General features: G+C 43.1%; 2 protein-coding genes across 2 annotated transcripts; one reads left to right on the top strand and one right to left on the bottom strand.

The window, feature by feature from the left end:
* Window positions 1-102: 102 nt before the first annotated feature.
* On the bottom strand, window positions 103-14,198 carry aldh5a1 (aldehyde dehydrogenase 5 family, member A1 (succinate-semialdehyde dehydrogenase)). Its single transcript, XM_049584883.1, has 10 exons — window positions 13,737-14,198; window positions 9,621-9,704; window positions 9,292-9,462; window positions 6,568-6,684; window positions 6,335-6,478; window positions 5,674-5,817; window positions 5,440-5,598; window positions 4,164-4,327; window positions 2,846-2,904; window positions 103-2,561 (listed from the first exon to the last, which is right to left on the bottom strand). Exons 1-10 carry the CDS (start codon window positions 14,022-14,024, stop codon window positions 2,350-2,352), a joined length of 1,542 nt encoding a protein of 513 aa, XP_049440840.1. The 5' UTR covers window positions 14,025-14,198; the 3' UTR covers window positions 103-2,349.
* A 3,293-nt stretch (window positions 14,199-17,491) lies between these two features.
* aste1a (asteroid homolog 1a) lies at window positions 17,492-25,997 on the top strand. The gene is made up of 6 exons (XM_049584862.1): window positions 17,492-17,679; window positions 19,666-20,498; window positions 20,968-21,267; window positions 22,953-23,157; window positions 24,297-24,438; window positions 25,297-25,997. Exons 1-6 carry the CDS (start codon window positions 17,508-17,510, stop codon window positions 25,718-25,720), a joined length of 2,076 nt encoding a protein of 691 aa, XP_049440819.1. The 5' UTR covers window positions 17,492-17,507; the 3' UTR covers window positions 25,721-25,997.
* The last annotated feature ends 226 nt before the right edge of the window (window positions 25,998-26,223 follow it).

Raw genomic sequence — 26,223 nt, 5'->3', positions numbered from 1 at the left:
ACAAGTATGAGTTAATATCTTATGTCGACATAATTCTGACTTATTTTTAATTTCGGTTTCATCTCTGGTTACATGCTGTAAAAAAATACTCATCACAAGATGTAATATTACAATTTTCTGTTTAATTTTTCCATTAATATCTACAGTCAGAAATACAAAATTCATATATATTTTACATTAGCTATGACTACAGCATTATATGACAAATAAGACCAATTTCACTTTAAATTAGGAAAATCTGCTGTAAAAAAAACGAAGAACAGAAACAGCATCAGATCTTCAGCTCAAAATGAGAGAAATTAAGATTTTTTTTCAGGATTCTGCAGGAGGAAACATGGGCCCTAGTTTTCAGATGTGGACAACAGTCAATAAGACATAAGCACACACACTCAGTGTCCAATGAATTAGGTACACCCGTACAGTCTAATGCAATCCAATACAACTGCTCATGATGCCTGTGATGTTCAGTTTTTGTCGACACAGTTAGAGGTTTAAATCTAATTATATGTTTTAGTATCGAGGTCATAGTCAGTGTTGGTGTTGTACTGGACTGCATTATTTTCAGAGGTGTGTCTAATAATCTGTAATAAACCTAAAATCCCCAAAAGCAGCACTGCACTGTTGTTCAACACTGTAAGAGTTAATAATCTGTTACATGGCACTTGTGACGTTGGCAACCATCAGTTAATGAAGGCTCAAGAACAAAAAAAGCTTCCTGTGTTTAACTTCTGTCAGAGGTTTAAAATAAAACCTGCCCAACAACATCAATCCCCACAATGAAAAGTTAATTATTAAACTATCCTACAATAATTTATTATATCTTCTACTTACATTTATTCCTTTCTCCCCTCCACACAGAAATATGCTGACATTTATGTATTCCACATTAGGTTCATGCTCACGCAGGTTCAAAACTGGTGTCCAAACAGTCACATCAGACCAGGAAGTCAACATTTATATTTATTTATTTACTCATGAACACATTTTAACATATTATTAAAACATGTTTAAAGAGTTTAGAAACGTTCTAACGTTCCATTAACGAGACGAAAACGCTGTTACGTTTTGTATAAATGTCACATGCTTTAAATTATTTAGAAATTGTGATGCTTCTAATTAATGTTAGACCCAGTTTGAACATGTGTCCCTTTGTGTTCAAACACGTGAGCATATATTAGTTTTTTAATATTACAAAAATACAGATTTTACACTAACAGGCCGACAACAGGACGTCAGGATTCGCAACACAAAAAACGATTTTACAAAAATCTGTCAAAAGCTTTTGTGCATTTTAATTATTTCTTTTCACAGTATCTCTCTTTTCTACCAAGTGAGCCGTGTCGCAGCTTCTTCACTGTTTTAAACAAAAACTCTTTGTGCTACTGGAGAAAATTCACTTTTGTTCACTTTATTATTTGAGGAAAAAATAATGAAATCACGTCATATCTGAGATATTGAAATTATGAGTTTCTGACTTGTAACTAACAGTTGTGTCAACTTCCAGGTTGTAATTATTATTTTTTCAACCCTTAAAAATGAATGTCTTATATCAACAATTGTTCACTGTAATTTATCAGGTGTTATATAGTCAATGCACAGTATGTGGCTACTTTAAGTCGAACCAATAAGATCGTCAGTGACACTTCTCATGTTCTGCACACACAGTCTGAGCTGCTGCACTCTGGGAGGAGATTTAGAGCGTCTCGCTGCACACTGAACAGATTTTTTGATATTTCTAGCATATGATGTTATCTATTTATCTTTCTGTGCTTCTTATTACGTTGGGTATAATGTTGACTTTTCTACGTTGTACTTCTATGGCTGCAGTTTGGGTGCAGGGTCCGAGACAAATTTTCCACACTGTGGGAAAATAAAGTGAATCTTGATCAGCATAAAAATGTTCTGCTTTTCATAAAAATTATTTTGATCTGATGCCGTCAAATACAGATGAGATAATTATTGCCGTCATGATTTTTTTTATTATTCTACATATAAACAGTTTCTCATGAAAAGGCAAATTAAAGACCCTGTTTCACTCTTCTGACCCGTCTGATCAGAGCGCTGCTCCTCCTCCTGACAGCTAACGATGAACATCAGATGGCGATAAAAAACATTTTATGGTGAGTGAAAAGTTACAGACTGGTTTACTAACTGTCAGGTTAGATTTAAGGTATTTTAAGGGCAGTTGAGAGACGCTTTCGCCTGACCCCCTGGACTCTGATTAAAAGGTTATTTTCTGTTATCTTAAATCAATTCAAACCTGAGATCTACAGTTCTGACCACCTTCAATGATTACTGTGTAACTCAGTGTGTGGTACCACTGGAGCTGCGGCGTCACGCTGTCCTGTTTCAGGGTTTCAGGCCTCCGAAGCACATGTACTTGATCTCCAAATATTCGTCGATGCCATACTTAGAGCCTTCACGGCCCAAACCGGATTGTTTGACCCCGCCGAATGTGGCCTCTGGGGTGGACAGGAGGCCCTCGTTGACTCCAACTAGCCCCACCTCCAACTCCTCCGTCACCCGCCAGATCTGACTCACATCCTGCGAGAAGATGTAACCTGACAACAAAACAAAATAAGAGCACGTCAGGGTTCAAATCGAGCTGAGAGAGATCAGCCAAACTAAAGACAGAAACACCAGCTGGGTCCTAAAGTCGAACATATTTTAAACAACAGGAAAAACGATGAATATTCAAAACATTCTGTTAATTCCAAACAATTTCCAAGCCTGGAAAACACTTTATCTAATTTCATAACTTTCCCAGACATTTCACGACCTTGTGAACCCTGAGTTCAACGTTTCCAGGACTTTTTGTTTTTTACTGCAGGACCTCAGCACTCACCTGCCAGCCCCACATTAGACGCGTTAGCGATAGCCAGAGCCTCTTCCTCTGTGTTAAACCTGTGAATCACAAACACAAGTTCTGTTTGGTCGACAGACGTCTTCAGAACCTGAAAACAACCCGCAGCTTTACAGGTTTGCTTGTGTTTAATATTCAGGATGTGATATTTTCTCCCACTATGAGCTTGTATATATTTACAGTGTATAAAATAAAAAACATGACCTGTACTTATGTGAAGAGTTTCCTTTGGTAAAAATCTCGTCACACACTCAAATGTCTCTCGTTATTTTAACGCCGCTGCACAGAATCAGTCTGAAGCTTCATTAACCCTTTGAAACTTGGAGCAACAGCTCTTTTCTTGTGCTGCTTTCAGACGCCTTTTGCAAGTATTTAAAACGTCATTTTCCCACCTCAGAAACAGAAACATCACTAAGGTACGACCATTTCTAAATAAAAAAGATGCCGAGAAATTGATTTGTGTCTTTATTTCAAGCTGCCTCGACGACTGTAACACACTTTTCACTGGCCTCTCAAAAAACACCACTGAGAGACTTCAGCTGATTGAAAACTCTTCAGCTCGGCTATGAACCAGAACCAAGAGGAGAGAGCACATCAGTCCAGTCTGAGCTGCTCTGCACTGACTTCCTGTTACATGTAGAGTTGATCTTAAGCTCTTCCTCCTTGTATACAAAGCCTTACATGGGCTGGGACTGAGCTACATCGCTGACTCCCTTGTTAACTATTTGCTTCCAAGAACACTGCGATCATCTGCTGCTGGTTTATTGGAAGAAGATCGTGGATGCAGCCTGTCAGTGCTAAGCTATGGAACACACGACCTGTAGATATCAGAGAAGCTGCTCGCTAAATATTTTTTAAAAGAAAGCTAAAAACATATCTGTTCACTTTAGACTTTAACTGGCTCTGACTTCCTGATACAGGTCTGAAACTCTTTCTATTTACACTTCACGCTGCTGCAACTCTTTTAAAATCTTGATTTTATGATTTCAAGTTTTACAACTCTGTGATTTTATGAATCAGTTCTCTTATATGTTAATTTTAGCTGTTTTCATGTGAAGCACTCAGAGCTTATACTGCCCTTACTGTAAAGCACTTTGTGCTGCATTTCTTGCATGAAAGGTGCATATGAATCAGGTTTATAATTATTATTATTTAAACCTTTAAACCCTGAGCTAATTGTGAGATTTCTTTTAAAAACATGGAAAAAAGGCAACGAGCAACTTGCTAAGAAATGTCCCACAAATGGCAAAAAATTAATAGACTTAAAAAATTATTTTAGAAAAACTAGGGGAGTTCAGACCTGATGACGGGCAGCAGCGGGCCGAAGGTTTCCTCCCTGGTGCAGAGCATGTCTGTGGTGACGTCGGCCAGCAGAGTGGGCTCCATGAAGGACCCCTCCAGACGCTTCCCGCCCTTCAACACCTTCGCTCCCCGGGACACTGCATCTGATACCTGATGGGCCACCTGTGATACAGAGGGTGTCAGGTGCTGAACTCTGCTGCAGATACAGATTTATATTCAAGAGTTACAAAAATCTGATAAGATTAGATCAATGTTGACGAGGACCCCCTAACATAATTTCTATTTTCTTAATAAAGGGGTTGTTAGTGGATTTACAGCAGATAGAAGCAAAAAATATGTAAAAAAAAAAAAACCTTTGAAAGTAAGAAAAGAAAACACTGTATGTTCTAGAAACAAAACGATAAAAAGGAAATGGGACCTAAAGGTGACAGAAAGTGAGCCAATGAGCAGTTTTGTTCCTTTTTTTTATTGTTTCATTATTTCTCGGCACCTTTCTAAATGCGTCTCTTAAAGAACAGTGACCAATATATCGTGACAACCTGGAATTCACCACTACATTTCACCACCTGTGTGCACACCTGGAAACACCCAATTTCACAGTCTACTCACTGATTCATTTCCGGTCGTGCCACAATTCAACTTCCTTCCTTTTTATGTGTCACTCAGGTCTTTGCAGAGAATAGGAGAGCGGTGGAGTATCGGCCGGAACAACACGCTCACATGTGCAGTAAACTTACAGTAAGGTTGATGAATCGCTAACGAATCTTTTATGGATATGGAGCAACACGGGATAATGACTGGACTGAATGACCCTGTAAATGCAAAACTATTTCTTTTTACTTGACAACCCAAAGAACAATTCCTCCGGCTACGGCTACCACTGATGTGGAGGCATGAAAATCTGTCACGTTTTGTTCCCCAGTAACTCTCCAACTGTCTCATCATCAGTTATTTTAATTATTTACAACATTTTGATGTTTCATTATTTAATATTTAATTTTCTCCGCCCCTTTCTAAATGTGGCTCCTAACATATAACAACCTCGGTGTAAAATTAAACTTCTCAGTGCACTCATGGACAAACTCTGTTTCTAAATGACCTCAAAACTCTCTTTGATATCTGTATACTGTTTCTCACTTAAAGGTCGACACATACTCTGATACTGATTGCATACATCTTTCTGTATTTTTTTGTCCTGATCAAACATCTTTCTCCAGAGCGAGATCTCTCACCATGACTGGCCCTGCTGCTGTGAAGTAAAGCTGGAGTTTTACCTTCTCTGCAGCTCTGGCGTTGATTAGTGGCCCCTGGGTGGTGTCGGGCTCCGAGCCGTGACCCAGGCGGAGCTCGGCGTCCATCGCTTTGCCCAGCTTCTCCATGAAGCGATCGTGGATGCCGCTCTGCACCAGGAAGCGGTTGGAACACACGCACGTCTACAGGAAGGAGAGGAGGACGGTGACATGTGACGACTCAACCATGTGACCTTCAAGTGTTTTTCCTCATCTCACCTGTCCAGAGTTCCTGAACTTGGACGCCATGGCCCCGGCCACCGCTTTGTCGACATCAGCACTGTCGAACACGATGAAGGGGGCGTGGCCTCCCAGCTCCATGGACGCCTTCTTTACAGTGTCGGCGGCCATTTTCAGCAGCAACTGAGAGGAGATTCGAAGTTTTACTGTTTAACTTTCACCAGTTCAGAGAGGACGGTTTGCACTTACAGCACGCAGTGACAATGGATACATATCTAATTTAACTATTATGTGTATTAATTTTAATCCTTGGCGGCACGGTGGTGTGGTGGTTAGCACTCTCGCTTCACTCTCCGGGCACTCCGGCTTCCTCCCACAGTCCAAAGACATGCAGATTGGATAACTCTAAATTGTCCGTAGGTGTGAATGTGAGTGTGAATGGTTGTCTGTCTCTATGTGTCAGCCCTGTGATAGTCTGGTGACCTGTCCAGGGTGAACCCTGCCTCTCACCCAGTGTCTGCTGGGATAGGCTCCAGCCCCCCCGCGACCCTCAAGAGGATGAAGCGGTTAGAAGATGAATGAATGAATGAATTTTAATCCTTCACCTTTCAACAAATCACTGTAAACAACGTGACTTCATTTCATCATGTCATCCTCTCAACCACAGCCAGCAGGGGGCACTGCAGGCTCAGGACCTCACCTTGCCTGTGGCGGTGGATCCAGTGAAGGAGATTTTGGCCACCAGTGGGTCGGTGCAGAGAACCTGCCCGACTGACGGCGTCTTCTCTCTGGAGCAAGGAACCACGTTGAACACTCCCGCAGGAATCCCCGCCTGCTCCGCCAGCTGCACAACAACACGTTCATCATGACTTAGAGAAAAACTGACATCTACAGAAACACAGAGGGTTCAGTAAAGGTGCTCAGTGTGCTGACCTCAGCCAGAGCGAGCGCTGACAGCGGCGTGTCCTCGGCTGGTTTCACCACCACCGTGCAGCCGGCAGCCAGAGCAGCTCCAACCTTCCTGGTGATCATCGCGCTGGGGAAGTTCCACTGTGGAGCAACACGACAACTAGTTCAACACTTAGAGCTCATTTAAATCCATTCAATGTAATGTGAGAAGAGTTGCTCTTACTGATGAAAAGTTGGCAGGTGTTGAGGGCTGGCTACTTTATAGTTGAGGTATGTGTAGGTGTGTACAGGTGGGGGCACTGGGGAGGTAGTTACCAGGGTGAGAGTGTGTCTGTATGTGTGTGTGTGTTACATGGCTAGATAGGTGGTGTTAATGAACGCAGCCTAACATCTGTGAAACGTATCAGTCTGGTTGTTTTTTAAAGCTGTTTGTCTTTCTATTGAAATGTACTCAGAGTACAGATGATGCCTCAGGGATGGTGAGAGGTGTTTCTGTCTTCCCAGTTCAGTAAACTGTTTTTTTAGCGACTGTTAAAGTTTCTTTATGCTTCTGTGTATTTGATGCATCGCGCACGCAGTTGCTGTGTGCCTATCATAGTTCTGCTGCCTGTTGGTTTATGTCACTATACAATTCCCGCCAAAGCACTTGGGGGTGCGGTGTTTTTATACACCTACCTAGACTCTGTGACGTCTATGGTTGTTGCTCGTTCATTGTTTATCTTACGGCTTGGCTCTAGTCACAGTGAAGATGGCGACCGAGAGAGAAAGACTGTTGCTAGAGCTCGAAATGATCGACATTGATCAACAAATGCTCTTGTTACCATGATGACGATGGTCTGTACACCTGCTGAATGGCTCGAGGCAGACTACTAGGGATAGACCGATATGGATTTTTTTAGGGCCGATGCCGATACCAATTTTTTTCCATCACCCTTAGCCGATGACCGATTATGGACTGCTGATTTTCTTGAGCCAATATTTAGGGCCGATACTGCTTTTGCTCCCTCAATTTACATCAAAAAAATGGCACAATGATAACAAATATTACAGGTCTCAAGTTTAAAATAAGAAACATTTATTGAACAGTAAAAAATACTAAAACAAGATGGAAAGTTGAGGTAGAACAGGTAGAATATTATTATTATTATTATTATTATACATTCAAATAAAAAAAGAGTTCAGCGCTCTTACATCTTCCAGTAATGTCTTTATAAAATGATGTATCGGTCTATCCTTACAGACTACAGGCGAATATGTGACACTGCAGCAGGAAGTGAAACCTTGCGACATGCCGGAAATTATGTAGTTTGAAGGACCAATCATAGCTCTTGCGGTCTGCGTTGCCCCAACGTGTGGGTACAACTTTTTGGAGGTGCACGTCGTGTCTCTGCATCTGTCGCAGAGGGCCACTGCGTTGTACGTACGCAGGAGCATAAACCTTGCTTTGGGGCGACCAGTACGGGTTGTTCATGTGTCAGTGGCGGTTCACCTGGTGAGAAATCACCTAGCAGACACACAGAGGGAGGGACTGGAAAGCTGTGGCCTGTGGTTGAGGACATTTTGTGTGTTGCGTTTGTCCAGAATGTCTGAATGCGGGGGGCAAAGCCAGGTGGCATGCCAGCAGTCATCAGTGCTGTTTGATGTGCAGTGTGTACAAGTGTCATTGTCTGTGAGTCCCATTTTGTTTTAGTGTATATTATGTCACGTGAACAAGTTGCAGTTTGGAGTTTTGGGTCACTGCGAGGATGTTACTGTAGGTGTGCAATCAGGAGTTAATATCAAGGGAGACATCTACATCTGTTTCCCAGTCTTGCACTGGTCGTGGCAGGTTGTTGTCTGTCCTTATCAGAAGTTCATATATTTTTGAGAACTGTTTCTTCCGGGAGGCTGTGTGTTTAATTTGACTGAGCAGTGGGGGTAGCTGCAGATGGCTGTTAGATGTGTTGATTTTTCAGTTGTGAATATTGCAGTTAGCTGGATTCTCCGTTTACCGTGGAGGCATTCAGAAAAAACAAAGTCTTCTTAATGAAATAAAAGGTACAAATGGCCATTTTGTGCATAAAGTATTCCTTTAACTCACAGTTTGGGGTGCACACATACTTTCAGTCTGACACAGTCTCTCTATAAACCCACTGTAAGCTGCTGATTGTCAGCGGTGGTGGAGAAATTATTCAGAAACTTTACTGCAGTTAAACTATTAATACCACAAGTAAAAGTTATGCATTCAAAACCGTACTTAAGTGAAAGTACGTAAGTATTATCAGCTAACAGTGTGTGTGTTGCCGTAAACTGTTCCTGCTGTCAGTGTTTTTCTATCTCATGTTTCTGGGTTCATTTTCCTGCTGCAGATGTTTCAGGTTGAGCTCATTTCAACGACTTAATATCCTGTTGGTTAGTTTAATCTACAGAAATTGTGTGTGTGTATGTGTGTCTACATGTGTGCACATACACATTCATATATAGTACTATTTTACTCTACATAATCATTTATTCTTCTCGCCAAGTCCACTCAGGTTTTTTTTTCTTTTGAGTTACAGAGCTGTGGGATCAGAACTGGACGTTAGCAGCAGGCTGTCAGAAGGGTCGTGCACAACTTTAAAATTTAGGAAAATGAGCATTAAATGTAGATGTTGATTATATGTTGACTCCATCTGCTCAACAGCAGGTATTAGAAAATAAAAGTCATGAAAACAGCCTGTTCTCAGCACTGTGACGACTTTCAGCTGATCCAGAAGGGTTTTTGCTCACCGGTGTGATGATGGAGGCCACGCCCACCGGCTGCTTGAGGAGGAGGATCTTTCGGTCTCTGGCAGGCGACGGAACGATGTCACCGTACACTCGCCGCGCCTCCTCCGAGAACCACTCCACGAAGGAGGCGGAGTACGCAATCTCCCCGAGAGACTCCTTCATGGGCTTACCCTGCAACGCACACACACACACACACACAGACACACACACACAGAGTCAGTTTAGATCAACTAAATGACATGAGAAAAAGATATATAAACCAGAGACTTCACTGTCTAGGTTGTTTATTTTGTTTTTTGTAATTTGGTGAACTGTCCCTTTACACTCACACTCTCGAAGGTGATCAGTTTGGCGAGGTCTTCTTTGTGCAGCGTCAGCAGGTCGAACCACTTCCTCAACAGGACGCTCCTCTCCTGCAGGACAACCAGTGACATCACAGCAGGAGTCAGGTGACTAAATGTTCATGTATTTGTTGTTTTACATGTTTTTATTCAGCGTTAATGATTTGAAGAATTCATCAACAACAGCTTCACATGAACAGTAATGATTATGTTTCTCCTCGAACACTGGTTTGTTAAACCTGCTTCCTGCTCGCTCAAACTAAATCTGATTAATGTGTCACAAAGTGGAAAATATTAAACAGTGAAACGGGTCAAATCAGGCTGCAAACTGCAGGTTCATTTAAAAACACCCAACTGGTCACTTCTGGACCATATGAATCTAAATCTGAGGTAGAGCTGCGTAATATATTGATAATATTCTGATATGAAAATGATTCTAAAGATGATGTGATCCCAGAGGTGCTTGGCTACAAGATGAACGCCAACAACCACAAAGAGCCATTGGGGAAGAAGGAGGCTGGAGACCAAGATCAAGGTGACACGCAGAGAGGTCAGTCAACTCTCAGAGATACAGAAAGGTGAGGGGAAGAAAGGGATCCCTAGGAGGTACAACAAACTGTCTATACCTGAAGCACTGGAGACTGCCCAGCAAAGGCTCACAGCTCTGGCTACCTGCCTGAAGAGATACACAAGAGAAGCCAGAAGAACAAATAGGATGTTCTTCACTGAACCATCCAAAGTGTTCTCTCAGTGACAAGGTAACAGCGTGAGAACAGACCCACCCTGGGCTGAAACTGAACACTGGAAGAGCACATGGAAGAAGGAGACATCACATAACACAGATGTTAAAGGGAAATTTCGGTTTATTTCAACCTGTCTCCTATCGTCCTAAATTTGTTTCAAGTGACTAGTGACATAAAAATAATAGTTAGCATGTTAGCCGTTAGCCTAGATACAGCCGGGGTGCATAGTAGCGTCAGACCTGTTAAAACGTAAGTGAACGGGCAACCTTCAAGTGCAAAGTTAGTCCACTAAACAAGCTTTTTTTCCACAAAGACCGCCTCATATCGTTAGGATAAATGTCAGAGAACATATAGAAAACGACATGTAAACGCGTTGTCTTACCTTACCGGTGTGCTGCCATGTTTGTTTACCATCGCCAAAATATCACAAGAACAAGCAGCAACAGCTGGAAGGCAGAACCGGACAGTAGCCTGAAAAGTTCATTCATTTATTTTATGAAAGATTTATAGAATAATGGCTGACTTTTTGCCAGACTTCGACTTTGTGGAGGAGGAATTTGATTTTGCAGAGTTTGATGGCCGCCCTTATTTATTTGAGCCAGAATACACTGACGAAGAGCTTCGTGAAATTGAAGAACGGAGGAGGAGAGAGAGGCGCAACAGGTAGAGGACGAGAGAGGAGGAATGGCTGCTGCAAGGCTGCGTAGCTCTGGAGATTGGTGGTGTACCTGTGAATGCTGTGCCCCAGTGCCCACAGAAGAGGAATGCCTCTGTTGCAAGGAATGGGACCGGTTGCAGCCTTATTTTCAAGGTCTGGATGTGACCGAGGACGAGACACCTCCACCTGGAGTAGTATCCAGCTGGGCCTTATCTAGAGCTCGCCAGATATATTTCGGCCGCGCTTTGGAAAGCAGAGCTAAATGGTAAACAAACATGGTAGCACGCCGGTAAGGTAAGACAACACGTTTACATGTGGTTTTCTATATGTTCTCTGACATTTATCCTAACGATATGAGGCGGTCTTTGTGGAAAAAAAGCTTGTTTAGTGGACTAACTTTGCACTTGAAGGTTGCCCGTTCACTTACGTTTTAACAGGTCTGACGCTACTATGCGCCCCGGCTGTATCTAGGCTAACGGCTAACATGCTAACTATTATTTTTATGTCACTAGTCACTTGAAACAAAGTTAGGACGATAGGAGACAGGTTGAAATAAACCGAAATTTCCCTTTAAGTGGCTGGTGGATCAAGGAGCAGACAGCAATCTCCCAGAACAAGAGCCAGTTACCATGACGACAGCAAACATCCGAGAGAGAGTATCAGGTGTGAAGAGCTGGACAGCACTGGATCGACTACAAGAAACAGAAAGCCTACGACTCAATGCCAAACACATGGATACTGGAATGTTTGGAAATGTACAGCATCATCAGGACACTAAGAGCCTTCATCAAGAAGTCAAGACACACCAACACAACCATGTTGGGGGGGTGTTGAAATCTTGGTTCTATACACTGATCAGCCAAAACATTCAAACCACTGACAGGTGAAGTCTCCCCCAGCAGGATAATGCACCATGCCACACTGCAAACACTGTTTAGAAATGTCCTGTGGAGCGTGACAAAAAGCTCAAGGTGTCGACCTGGCTTCTGAATTTCCCAGGTCCCAATCTAATCAAGGATTCTTGTGATGTGCTGGCACCCCAGATGTCCCCCTAATCCAAGGTGGGGCCTCCTTGGATCGGTCTTGGCTCCGACCTGTCGAGGCATGGACTCAGGATCTCTCCAGTGGGCTGTGAGGTGGGTTAATGGCACGTGCCACAGATGCTCACTCAGATTGGGATCTGGGATCATGTTTGCAGTGTGGCATGGTGCATTATCCTGCTTGGGGGGGGCAATGCCATTGGGGAGTACTGTTGCCATGGGGGGGGGGGGGGGGGGTAATTGGTCTGCAACTGTGTTTGAGTGAGTGGACATGTCAGGTGGTATCCACATGAACGCCAGAACCAAAGGTTTCCCAGCAGAGCAATCAAAGTTATTACTGTTGACAAATACTGTACATTAATAAGCACTTGAATCGTCCTTACAGCTGCATTTCAACAGTTGGACTTTGTGCTCAGTGAGACTGTGATGAGGTTTAATAACTGTGTGTGTGTGTGTGTTACCTGCTGGACAGGAAAGACAGAAATCACTGACAGGTCAACACGTCAAGTTTCTGCAACACTACTACTATAAGTTAATGTTCAGTTACTGTGACATCTCCCAGACAGACACAAGGCGGTTTATTCTGCTTAAATGCTGCAGCAGTGTTTGGTGTCACAGCAGTTCAGTGGTGGAAAGCGCATTTACTCAAATACTGGACTTCAGTGCAACTTTAAGCTACTTTTACTTTAGTTGGGTGTTTTAATTCTGTCACTTTGCGCTTCTGCTACACCTATTTGATAACTTTGGTTACTTTGCAGATTCAGATTAATAAGAAATATAATCATCTAATAAATTATGTTCATTATGGATAACTGTAATTTTACCAGCTGCAGCATTAAAGTGATGAACATATTAATGTTTCAATAACTATGATCCTACAATAAAATAAACGTTTTTCTGAAATGGGCCATTCTGCATGAAATGATGCCTCAAGTGCATTTTGAAGCAAATACTACAGCACCTTTTCTCGTGTTTTACATTGTGGCATTAATGCTTTTATTTAAATAAAAGATCAAAGTAGTTTTTCCACAGGTGCTGCTGCAGACTTTGGATTTTATTTAACTATTCAAATCAGCCTGCTTCACATTGTGTTACCTCATAAAGATAAACTGATAGATATGATACTCGGTCATGGTCAACTACACTAATAAACCACTTCATTGACGTATTGGAGGAAGCTCAGGGCACATGCACCTGCCTGCCAGAGACGAGCAATGCCTCATGCGAAACTCCATTCAAATATTTCGCAGTTTAATGTGGTCATGTTTATTGGCTAATATTCAAGTTTTGTAAACGCAAACTACGTGTTTCCTAAATCACTGCGACACTGTCTTCCATTCGGCATATATGGCTGTCTAACACTCTGCTGACCGAGGGGGATTTTTTGGTTTGTTTGTTTGTTTCGTAAGGCTTTTAGCTGGTCTACGTTCATGTCCGTCCCAACCAAAATGATCTGCGAACTAAAGTGAAACTTGGTATTTCGTGCAAGCACCGTGTTAATTGGTGAATTATACGTAAGCCGAATTAAACTCTGTTTAATAATCAGTTGGGGAAATACCGTATGTTACCGTGTTTTAGTGTTTTTCAGACGGATGAGCAACGTTTACTCTAAATTGACCGTTTTGCGAATGGAGTACGGAGACCGAGAGCGTGGCCAACGTACCTTAGCACTGTACTGCTTCCAGGAATGAAACGCCTTATATGCAGCGTCCACAGCCTGCTTGGCCTCAGTCGGGCCACAGTCTGACACCCGGACTATCTCCTTCCCGGTGGCCGGGTCCAGCACGGGGAACACCGAGGCTGCAGACACCCAGCGACCGTCCACGTAGCCCTGCGTCCTCAGCAGCGGAGCGGACACGTCCAGGCTGTAGTGTCTGTGCATGGCGGCGGGCAGGCCGGGGAGGACCTGCCGGAGGAAGCAACGAGTCCTCAGGACACAGAGTGAGGACATACCGGGGTTAACGTCTGGAGCTGGGGGTGTGTGGGACACTCACTGTGTGCAGGTTAAGACTGTGCGTCTCCCTGCAGGACAGCTTTCTGTCGGTTTGAACCAGTCCGGAGGAGGAAGACCTATGAGGAAGACGCGTTACCCACGTGACACCGCGCAAACACAACCGGAGAGCACTTCACGGTCCTCTGCTGCTCTGATGCATTCAATGTTCAACATAAAGAAACCCATTAGGGACTGTTCGGTACTTATGAGGGGGGAGGGGTGGTGCAGACAGGGGGAGGCATGTTGAATATTACTCCAGCACTGCAGAAGATTTACACTTGTGCACCAGAGCCTACGCTGTTGTGAGCATTTATACCCGTGCAGTGGTGTGTTTGTGTCACTCTGCAGTTACACCTCCAAAACACAAGTCAGCAGTGGGGTTTCTGTGAAGTGCTGTAAAGTTTAGTTGATTCAAAACACACAGTAAACACACATTATACATGGCTTAATAGAGACAGTTTCAAACACAAGTACACAAATCAGCTTCACTATAACTCGCAGCATTCACAGACAAACACTTGTCTTTATCTGGACACATTTTCCCCACAAATACAACATGCTAACATTATTAGCACAAGCCTATGGGATTTTACATTGTATAAATTAGCCTAGCGACTAGCAGAGATTTCCTCTGCTCATATGAAGCCAGGATAAATCACACACAAGACTTAAAATGCTATTTTTGTGGAGGCTTTATTGTCTTCACAATTTATTGTTTCTTATCTGTGAAATTAAAGTAAATCAAAGCTTTGTTTCCACTGAGGGAAATGGTTTCAGCTCACAGAGACAGACAGGAGGTCTGCGTCAACATGACATGTAGTTACATTTCTGGGGAGGTGCACGTCAGGGTACAGCGTAGGTCACAGTGAGGCTTTTTTCAACTCCAGGATCACGTGTTCAACTTTTAACTTTCTTAAGTTTTAAAAAACCTAATAATTAATTTATGGTGGTGGGATGGTCAGTAAATTTTCTACCTGTCACTCCGGGAGGCTCAAGAAAAAATATCTGTAGCTTCAGAGAGGGTAAAAAAAAAAACCCACACACAAAAAATGATGTCACACTCCCACAAACATTCAAAATAGAACATGCAGAGGACTGTCACAAACTGGTTTCAGCTGTCAGATGAACTGGGGTTTATCTGTGTTGCAGGAACGTTGCAGTCTGATAAACAGTCTGTTATCAGCTGTCACATCATGTGTTGTCATGCTCTTCGTGTAGTTGCAGTTTCACTTTCCTTCTACAAACTCAGACCAGTTCAGAAACACAGGTCTGAACTGGTCTGAGTTGGTGTTTTTGCATCACTCTTGCATCATTTATGTTCCTCAAGTGTTGTTATTGCTACAAATACAGTTACTGATTACAATAAATAAGTACATTGACTAGAATACTGTACTTAGTAATGACATGGCTAAAGGTTGTTATTATTACACAGCTTTAGTTACTTTACACATGAAAACATTTTACAAATAAAACATGAGATTACTTAATAAAATATGATGCATCGTTACAGAAAAACTAACATTATAAAAAGTTGTTAAAATTGAATGGTTTACTGATGAAACTTTCTATAATGTGTTATTGCTGCTTTTGTTTTCTAAGACAGCTGATTTACTTTGTGGTGGTTTAAGAAATTTGTAAAACGGATGTAAAAACTAGTTTTTAAAGCCCGGACGAAGACCTGCAGAGGTCGAAACATGTCGGCTCTTTAAATGATTCAGCCACTACAGTTCCTACTACTTCCGTCTTCATTCTCTATATTTATGGTGTACTTGCATCGCCTTCCTGTGTATCCTGTTGTGTCCTGTTCTCTATGAGCACCTGACACAAGCGGCTGATTATAACGAGCAAACAGCCGTCTTTCTCTTGCTTTAAAAGAATATATATTGGTTTGTCATATCTGCAGAAATCAGCATGTTATTGTTATTTATCGCCGTTTCTTGTATTTTTGCATGCCTAGTTTTTTAAGTTTTAAAGTTTAAATTTTGACTTTTTCCCCTTGACTGCTGTAACACTGGAATTTCTCAATTATGGGATCAATAAAGGTGTATCTTATCTTATCTTATCTTAACTTAACGTGTCTTGTCATTTGTTTTTCTTTCTCTTAGTTATAGTGTGTAATTCCTGATGTTTGATCTGTGAGCCCAGCCGGGCTGTTTTGTTTCTATATTCTGCTGTATGTTATAGATATTGTTTTCCCCTAGAAAATAAATAAACATATATTATTGGATGATAATTTTTGACGCATTGATGTGTTCCTGTTGCAGCTGTAAAGGAGGAGCTCATAGTCTAAACTATAATAACTTATTACTTATAGATTAAACTACTATATTACTTTACTACTATAAACTACTATGTTATTATAATAAGTATATTAATATTTTTTATTACTGATCTAAATTTGCAAAGTAGCTAAAGCTTTATAATGCATGTGGTGCAGTAAGTACAATATTTCCCTCTGAGATGTGGAGTTACTATAAAGTAGCGTAAAGTAGAAATACTCGATTAAAGCAGTACAGTACTTGAGTAAATGTACTTATTCCACGGCTGTATGTGGATCCATCAGTTTGATATAAGACATTCAAGATAAGCAGAACAATGTAGGCACTGTTTCTGTCCTTTAATCTTGTAGAAGTATCCCTATAATAAAACGTGTACCTCAGTCCCCTCCTCTTCCCTCTGCACACATGATGCAGCTGCCCGCCTGTTAACAGGGAAAAAACTGTACTGGCTTCCCCACATTGGCTCCCAGTCTCTTTTAGGATCCAGTTTAAAATTTTATTACTCGTTTTTAAAAGTCTCAACAGCCTGGCACCATCCTGTCTGTCTGAGCTGCTACACCCCAGTCAGAGCAATGAGGTCTAGCAACCTGTTGCTGCTGGAGGTTCCCACATCTAGACTCAAAAGTAGAGGTGATGGAGCCTTCTCGGTGGCAGCCCCCAACCTGTGGAACAGCCTGCCACTGCATGTAAGAGCTGCTCAGACTCTTGAGCATTTGAAATCCCTGCTGAAAACCCATTTCTTCTAACTACTGACTTTCAGCACTAGTTAAGCATGAGATGTTGGTTTTAGTACTCTTTATTTTATCTTGGTTTGTTTCTATGATGTTTTATTGGTCATTTTATTGTTTATTTTTACCATGTGTTTTATATTTACTTTATTTATATTTGTTTGTATGTATTTACATGCCTGTACAGCACTTTGGTCAGCTGAGGTTGTTTTTAATGTGCTATAGAAATAAACTTGACTTGACATGATGGCGGATATACAGTTTATATGATCATATTTTCCACCTGCTATAAACACATAAGATCCTGCAGCAGTCCGGCGACGAGCAGCTGGAATACGAGCCACCGTCCTCCTGATCTCATGTGATGTCAGGAAAGCGAAACTTAAGGAAACAGAAAGTCAGCGCGCTGCAGCCTGAGTATAAGAGCGGCGGGGATGCAGCGGGCTGCGCACAGGCATCACACAGGCATCACACCCAGGATGGGAGTTCAAGGTTTGACCACTTTGATAGAAAACCACCGGGGTATTTACCGGGACGTCAAGTTCAGGAGGAGCCGGCTAGTGATCGACGGCAGCAACCTCATCCACCTGCTCCACTTCAACCCAGGTACTATAAACTCAGAGGCTAATTTAAAAAGTTAATTAACACTGGAAGAAGTTGTTTGCTAATTAATTTATACAGATAACACATTTTAAAGATACAAAATATAACATGCAAAGGACTGTGAGGGAAAAGTGTCTCAAAAGATCCTTCAGAGACTTAAAAATGGTCAAATAATTAGGCCAACAGTGACGTAATTAACTGAAGCTTCCTTATTATGAGGGGAGAAGAGTGGCAATTATTTTTGAAGCAATGAGGAGGAAGTTATGTTGTTGTTGTTTTTAAATGAGGGACATGCAGATTTAAATGGTTGCATTTTTTAAACTTATTTTACCTCAGATTTCCAAAGGAAATGTGCATGTTTCCTTTGGAAATTGTCAAAATAACACCATTTATTATAGCCTGTATGTAAGAGCCACTTGAGCACATATTAATATTTGTTAGAAATTTCTGTGTTGATATGACATAACATGTCGGTTCTGACGATGTTACCGAGGTGTGGTTACCGAGGTTATGGTTATATTTACTTTATTTATGTGTTAGAATGCACAGGTTATTTTATGGCAGGTTTGGTGCCATAATGCAGTTTAGTGAGCGCAACAACTGTGGACAACGTCATGCGTAAAGATGACGTGAAGTTTGTATTGTTTTGCATAACAAGTTTTTGACCGTGTTACTCAGAGTTAAAGTGTAATAACAGGTGATACAGGAAGGACTTGTCCTGCCGTTTTGTTTTCTTTCTTTTATTTGTAGCCTGTTCTTAATAAACCTCGTTCACCTTTGTCCCTGCATCATGTCAGCACTGTGGATCTCCAGAAAAGGAACAGAAACACAAGTCAAAACTGAGACACCATAAACTAAGTGGCCTAGGAGCTTTGGTATGTTGAAAGGGCCACTAAACCGTAACTGTAAAAACAGAAATTATTGTTGGATTTTGACGTTTCCGATGGTCCTTGGACACATCATGTGCAACAAAAACAAATCCAACTTTAAACTAGTAACATCTCATCAAAATCACTTTATTCTACATTTAAAATTTGACCAAAAAATAAACTGTTTGCACGAACTAACCAGCGACAAGAGTGAGACTGTTTCAACTAGGATTGAAACAAGGATTTTGTCTTCAACTTTTAACTTTTGGAACACCTATGACGGGAGGCGCCCCGGAGGATCCTGATCAGATGTCCAAAATACCTCAACTGACCCCTTTCTATCATGAAGGAGCAGCGGCTCTACTCCAAGCTCCCTCCAGATGTCTGACTCCTCCCCCTATCTCTAAGGCTGAGCCCAGACACCCTACAGAGGAAACTCATTTTGTCTGTGACCTCGTTCTTTCAGTCACTACCCAGAGCTCATGACCATAGGCGATGGTCGGGACGTAAACATTCTCAGAACCCATCGGCTGTATTCGGCGTCTGACTTCTGGCAGACGGCGATACAGCCTCTGGGGGCAGACCCCTGATTTTTTTGGCATTCCAGTTTGATTTGGGCGGAGGAGGCAAATTTCCGTTTCAGACTTCCATTTATAAGTAAATATGCTGAACCATTGCGATGGATTCAGAGTTTGCAGTGACGCCAATTATGTTCCGCCTCGTTAGTTCACCGCACGGACCATTTAAACTGGCAACAACTGCAGCCGGCTCAAACGTGATTGGTCAATATCACGCGGACTACAAACAGCCTACAACCGGAAACCAGGGCTCTTCCGCTTTTCTTCCGGAGACAAGATCTCCGGGGTTTGCCTACAGACTCTACATTCACTGAATGTAGAGTCTGTATATAGAGACTAGGACGTAGATGGACCAGTAAATCGAAAGCTTCACCTTCTGGTTCAGCTCCGTCTTCACCTCGACGTTCTGGCGCAGCACCTGCATCGCTGCAAACTGATGCGGCGTCCTACTCAGTGCTGATGGTTAAACCAGGTAACGAGCAGGATGCATATCTGTTACTAACGTGTTTGTTCCTTGTGTTTCCTTTGGTTGTTTTTATCAGGTCTGGACCAACATCATGGCGGGGAATATGCTGCGTTTGAGGTCCTGCTTGAGAACTTCATCAAAGCCCTCAGAGACTGCAGGATCACGCCATACGTGGTTTTGGACGGAGGGTCAGACCACACCGACAAGAAGCTCCAAACTGTGACTGAAAGAGCCAGGGATCGGATCAAGAAAGTCCATCAAATGGCGGAGGGTGGTGGGCGGGGGGGCATTCTGCCACTACTGGCTAAGCTGCTATTCATACAGACACTTGATCGGCTGGAGGTCCCGGTGGCTGTGAGCTATGGAGAGGCTGACCAGGAGATTGCCGCCCTGGCCTACGAGTGGAACTGCCCGGTGCTCTCTAACGACAGCGACTTCTACATCTTCAACCTCCCGGCGGGGCTGCTGCCCATCTCCTACTTCCAGTGGGAGACGGTGCAGCAGAGTGGCTCGCAGAGCTACATCCGCTGTAAGAGCTACAACACCTCCAGCTTCTGCATTGTCTTTGAAATTCAGCACCAACTCCTGCCTGCCTTCGCCGCCTTGGCTGGGAATGACTATGTAAAGCTGCAGAGGATGGAGTCACGCATCACCTGGGCTCAGTTCGCCTCAGAAGACAGCGCAACAGCAAGCAACCTGGAGGGGCTACTCTGCTGGCTGAAGGGCTTCCACCAGCCTCAGGAGGCCTTTGAGGCAGCGCTGGGGCTGATGGGAGAGCTGAGCAAGCAGAGAAAGGCAGAGGTGCTGAAGGGCTTGGATCTGGGGATGAAGGAGTACAACTTCCCTCCCAGCTCCCTGAAGAAGTTCTTCATCCATGGGGTGGTACCTCCATTCCCAGCAGTGGAAGAGGTAATAAAATCCATCACTTAAAGGTTTATTTTTGGGGGGTTGGTTGGGGGCGTAGGCACCTGAGCAACGGAGCAAGTGGAGCAAATACATCACCATAATTTAATTAGGGGAAGCAAAGCCCAGACACCCCTGTCCAAGTTTGCTTGGGGCACCATGGGGCGGAGTACATTTCCAGTCCGTCAGTACGTACGAGATCATCTCAGATTGTAGGAACTTGTGATAGATGTTTTTAATGGACTAAATTAATGGGTGCACTGAAAAATAAATCATAATTTATGTAAAATTTAGTTGCAGCCCTGATCTGAGCCTGGTGAAAACAAAAACATTTTTATAGCCATGTTATAAATATGGAGGTAACATAGAAAATCTGCTAACACTGAAATACTGAAGAAACTCAGACCTGTTCAGTAAAGTACAGACGTACACTTGAATAAATATACTCAGTTTGTTCTGTCCTGTCCTCCTGGAGGTGGCGAGTCGTGTCCCATACTGGATCCGGCTGCCGCTGACACAAGGCCGGATGAGTCCAGACATCCTGGACGTGCTTCTGCTGCAGAGGATGAGCTTCAGTTTCCCCGTGGACCACGCAGACATGCCCAGCTCTCACCTGATCTCCAGGCCGCTCCGCCAGTTGCTATACGGGCTGCTGCTGGGAAAAGGGAAGGAGGTGACGGAGAGAGACAGAGACGGCCTCCAACTTAAATTCATCCCAGTCCAAGCTGTCGTCACAGCAGTCACTAAGAAGCTGAAACTCGACTCATTGGATCAGGTGAGGCAACACACAAATTTCATCACATAAATGATACAACGTGAGCAGGAACTACACAACTTACACAACACGATCATCACATTAAACTGGGCATCATCACTGCTGGACTGAGCTGGACTGGTCAGGTGCGCAGACTGTCCGCTGACGTGACTTATTACGACCAGTGGTTAAAAACAAGTCATACTGGGACCTGAGCTGGCACAAGGGGTCACAGCCCGGCTCTTAGACTGGACCAACATAGGGAGACTCACCGTAAATTAGCAGATGAAATTGAAACTCGTAGCTGTCTTCCTAAAAACCAACATCACAAGTTTGATGCTCACAGTCATCCTGCGATCAACGCACCAACAAATCCTCTAGAGATCCACAAGAAAAGCAAAACACACAAGCACAGGAGCACAGACCGATGTCTCATGCACATTAACAAACCAAAATCAGAGCGTTACCTCAAACTGCATGGCCATAAACTAGCTGAACTCCTCCACAGTCTTCAGGTAGCTACTTGCAGTGGGTATTTATGCTCTAAAACCCACAAGCCTGGTGAAGCAACCAGCATTTGGCGACCCACCTGCAGCTTTTGACTTGTTCCTGAAGCAACTGCTCCAACCACATTCGACACCGCACTAACAACCCCCCAAAGGAAACCTGCTCTGCAGCTTAACCAGGGAGTTAAATGTGCAGTGGACAGCATGTCCTTAGCCCGGCCACAAAATCACTCTTTAAATTTTACAAAAATCGACAGTGTTAAACTCCCGAACACTGACAGTACTTATTTCCATCCTTAACCGCTTATCTGAAGCTGGATCTCGGGGCAGCAGGCTGAGCAAAGTATTCCAGATGTCCCTCTCCCCAGCGACACTTTCCAGCTCCTCCTGGGGGATCCTAAAGCGTTCCCAGACCAGATGATCCCTCCAGTGTGTTCTGGGTCTGCCCCGGGGCCTCCTACCAGTGGGACGTGCCCAGAACACCTCTAACAGGAGGGTCTAAGAGGATCCTGATTAGACCACATGATGTTGAACCACATCAACTGACCCTTTTAGACATGAAGGAGCAGCGGCTCTACTCCGAGCTCCCTCTGGATGTCTGACTCCTCCCCCTATCTCTAAAGGTGCTCACAGACTCAGGCGTACTATAAGCGGAGCGGACTCCGTGAGGAATGTCCGCAGTCATTCGGACTTCCATAGTCGAGTGCGCTTCCGCGTTGTAGTTTCCTGTAAAAATGTCCGTGAAAAATCCCCGCCATGTGAAAAATACATGCCGAGCAGTCTTTTGTGTGACACTGGTGCGCGGAGCAGAGTCCACGCGGTCGTAAAATCTGAGCTTTGCACGCACAGGGCTTGCGGACATCCGCTTTTAGTCCGGGCAGACCTCTGCAAAGTCCGCTCCGCGTACATTCTGCCCGAGTATGTTTGGGCCTTAAGGCTGAGCCCAGACACCCTACAGAGGAAACTCATTTCAGCTGCTTGTATATCTGTGATCTCATTCTTTCAGTCACTACCCAGAGCTCATGACCATAGGTGAGGGTTGGGATGGAGATGGACCAGGAAATCAAAAGCTTCGCTTTCTGGCTCAGCTCCGTCTTCACCACGACAGTGCAGCACAGCGCCCACATCACTGCAGACGCTGCGCTAAAGTTACATTAAATCGTGCTACATTATTTCACATTAACTCTTACTCGTTCCCAGGTGGAGCCCTGTGTGCGTCTGCAGGTGTTACTGGATGCTCTGGGGGTGACTGAGGCCTCCCTGAGCTGCCTGCCGCCTCAGCTGCGCCTCCCGGTGGCCGCCACCTGCTACTGGCTGCAGAGAGCTCAGCCTCCTCCTGATGGCGCGCTGCTGAAGGCGCTGCTGCTGGGAATGAGTACTGGAGACACACTGAGACACAGAGCAGGTATGAACACAAACACATATGACACATGAGGTTACCATCTGAACTGATATCTGGGTTTATTTTCTGATATCAGATCATCAGAGTTCCAGTTTTAATTCACAAAATGAAAATAATGGACTGGGATTACTGTCTCACGGTTCAGTGCCTCTCCGAACCCGTCAAGTTACAGGTCATATCCATGATCCATGAAAACACGGATGCTTCACATTAAATGTCCTCCTTCTGTTCCTGAGATGTAACGCTGAATAACGGCCAGCAAAGTGTCTTTGCAGAACGTTATGATGTCACAGTGAAGATGACCTTTGACCTTTTATCCTATTAAACACTTGTGTGAAACTTTGTCATTGTTAGTGTAAGAAAATGTAAGTTATGGCTGAAAACATGTTTTGTGAGGTCACACTGATTCTAATCAGTTTATTCTTCAGTCCAAGTGGACGTTTGTGCCAAATCTGAAGAAATTCCCTCTGTGTTCTTGAGAATGGGACCGACAACAAATAAATTATTGAAAAAAAAAAAAATCTAATAAAAATGAATTGAGGATTTAAAACGTTTATCTTTTCCATTAGGGCTTCAACTAATGACTGTTTTTATAGCAAATTAATCTGCAGATTATTTTCTTATTAATTTGGATTTAAACAAAATGTTTGGTCTGTTAATTTAAAAAAAAATGTCCATCATCATTTCTACAATGACATCTTCAAATATATTGCCCAATAAAATATATAAGATAATTAATAACTTTGTGATATAGTCTGTTTATTTATAGATTAATGAATACATTTGTAAACAAACTTATTTATGCCTATTTTTATTGTGTAATTATTATTTTAATTAAATGCTTTTATTTTAACTTTTATCTTCAGTGTTTGTTATTTTATTGACTTTAATAATTTTTAACATTCTGTTGCTGTGATCTTTAGTCTTACAGAATCGTACTAATCATTTTTATTTTTGTTTTTATTGTTTGCGTTGTTTTAAATTTGCTTTGTCAAGTACTTTGGGTTGTGTTTGTATAAGTTGATATATATACAGCGTCTCAACAGTGTCGAGAATATACATTTAATTCTTATCTTCAGGCTGCAGATTATTTACTCAGTTTCATGTACATTTTTAGAAACTGTGTGATGTGTGTATTGCAGATCTCAAGATTCAGATTAAACGCAGACCAAAGCTGGACGTGGGCGTGGCTAGTGCCTTCAACCAATGGAAGACCTGCCTTTCAGTCAGCATCAAGCTGAACCAGGTGCTCAGCTTACCCTTACCTACTCCTCAGATCGCCAGGTGAGTCTCCACAGGACCAGAAAACTTTGCTCAAACCAACTACATTTATTTAACCTGAAAACCTGAAACTGGGACTCAACTGAAACCAGCAATCAAACCCAAAACACTCACTAAAGTTAGTCTAAACTAAAACTAGAGAGGTGCACTCAGGCGCACGCCCAAGCTGATCGTATTTTTAATAGCTAAACCACAGCCACAAATCGTTGATCCTTCTCGTTCATAACTGGACTTTGAACAGTTTTAACTTTGTTTGTAGGCTGCAGCACAACGAAGTCAGAAAACACAACAATAAACACAATTAAAACAGACACAAAAAAACCCATTTAACTACACAGCCTTCTCACATACTGATAGTAGCAGCACATGTATCAAGGAAAAATGATAAAATAAACAAAATCTGGTGCTCCGTGTGAAGGCCAGAATGAAACCAGGTCACAGCTGGACCTCCTGGCTCCGTTACAATCAGGATTTCCCAGGCCAGATGAGATATATAATCCCTCCAGTGTGTTCTGGGTCTGCCCCGGGGCCTCCTACCAGTGGGACGTGCCCAAAACACCTCTAACAAAAATCTATTTTTTTATTTTTCAGAATAAAACAAATTTAAAAAGGTGTGCTGTACATATATATATATATTTATTCAACAACTGTGACTCACTGCGCCCACAGGAGGGCCGTCAGCGCACAGTCATATATGTGCACACAGAATACGAGGCTGATTGGTCCAGTAGTTTGCGAGATTAGCTGCAGACAGATAACACACACACATGACCAAATGCATGCTCCCCTCACCCAGGTAATGACTCTGACTCCTCTCCAGCTGATGTCGAATCTTTGTCTTGTCCCTCTGATGTTGTCCAGGTTGTACGAGGGGACGTTGGTCCACCAGCTGGTCCACAGGATGAGGTCAGGTGGAAGAATTAGGCTGTTTCAAAAATACAATCATGAGAGTGTGAAACTCTACAAAACAATGCAGGCCGTCGTCCATCAGTGTCACACTCGGGAGGCATCAGCGCCCTCGAACAGCCAACAGAGAGCGGCGGCTCCGCAGCGGCAGCCTCTGGACGACCTGACCGTAGGCCTGCAGCAGCTGTTCGTCCTGTACGGGGACGACGACAAGGAGGCTGTGAAAGAAGCTCACAGCATGTTACAGGTACAGGAGGATCTGCATCTAAACGACATGGTGGCGGTGAGAACTCGGTACAGAGCCAAAGAGAGAAGCAACCGGTGCAAGAACCCAGAACTGGCCCGTAAAGAGGAGTGCAGGGGCTGGGACATCCTCTGAGCTCAGACATCCTGTTCATGGACTCTCTGGACACAAAGACTTAAGACGTTCCTCCTGGCGTTCACACTCCGGGGGTTGCATTTCTGCACTGCATTTACACGTCAATATATTTTTTCAAATTGTTGTTTCTATCAGTACTTGAAAGAAGAACGCAAATTTTACACAGCGAGAGAGCCTCTTTTTTTGTTTTTTGTTTTTCTCCCAGAGGAAGGTGATTTTTCGGAGCATTTGTGCCGACATTACCGGCTTCCGTACTGTTCTATATATATAGCAGCACAAATCTTTTGTAAAACAATAATCCCTGTATCAAAAGTTCAAGAACTAACCTTCAAATCATCTTCTGTTCTCTGTGCTACGACACAAACATCTGGAAGAGGTTGATTTTTGGGGGCATTTGCGCCGCTGTTTCCGGCTTCCGTACTGTTCTGTTTATAGCAGCACTTTTTATTTTTAATTTTAAAACATTTGAAAAATTTGAGTTTTTTGTAAAAATCTTAATCCTG

The sequence above is a fragment of the Epinephelus fuscoguttatus genome, linkage group LG8, assembly GCF_011397635.1.
Source record: "Epinephelus fuscoguttatus linkage group LG8, E.fuscoguttatus.final_Chr_v1".
NCBI classification, from domain to species: Eukaryota; Metazoa; Chordata; class Actinopteri; order Perciformes; family Serranidae; genus Epinephelus; species Epinephelus fuscoguttatus.
Note: the sequence above shows the minus strand (reverse complement) of the source record. Positions and strands in the feature narration are given on the sequence as shown.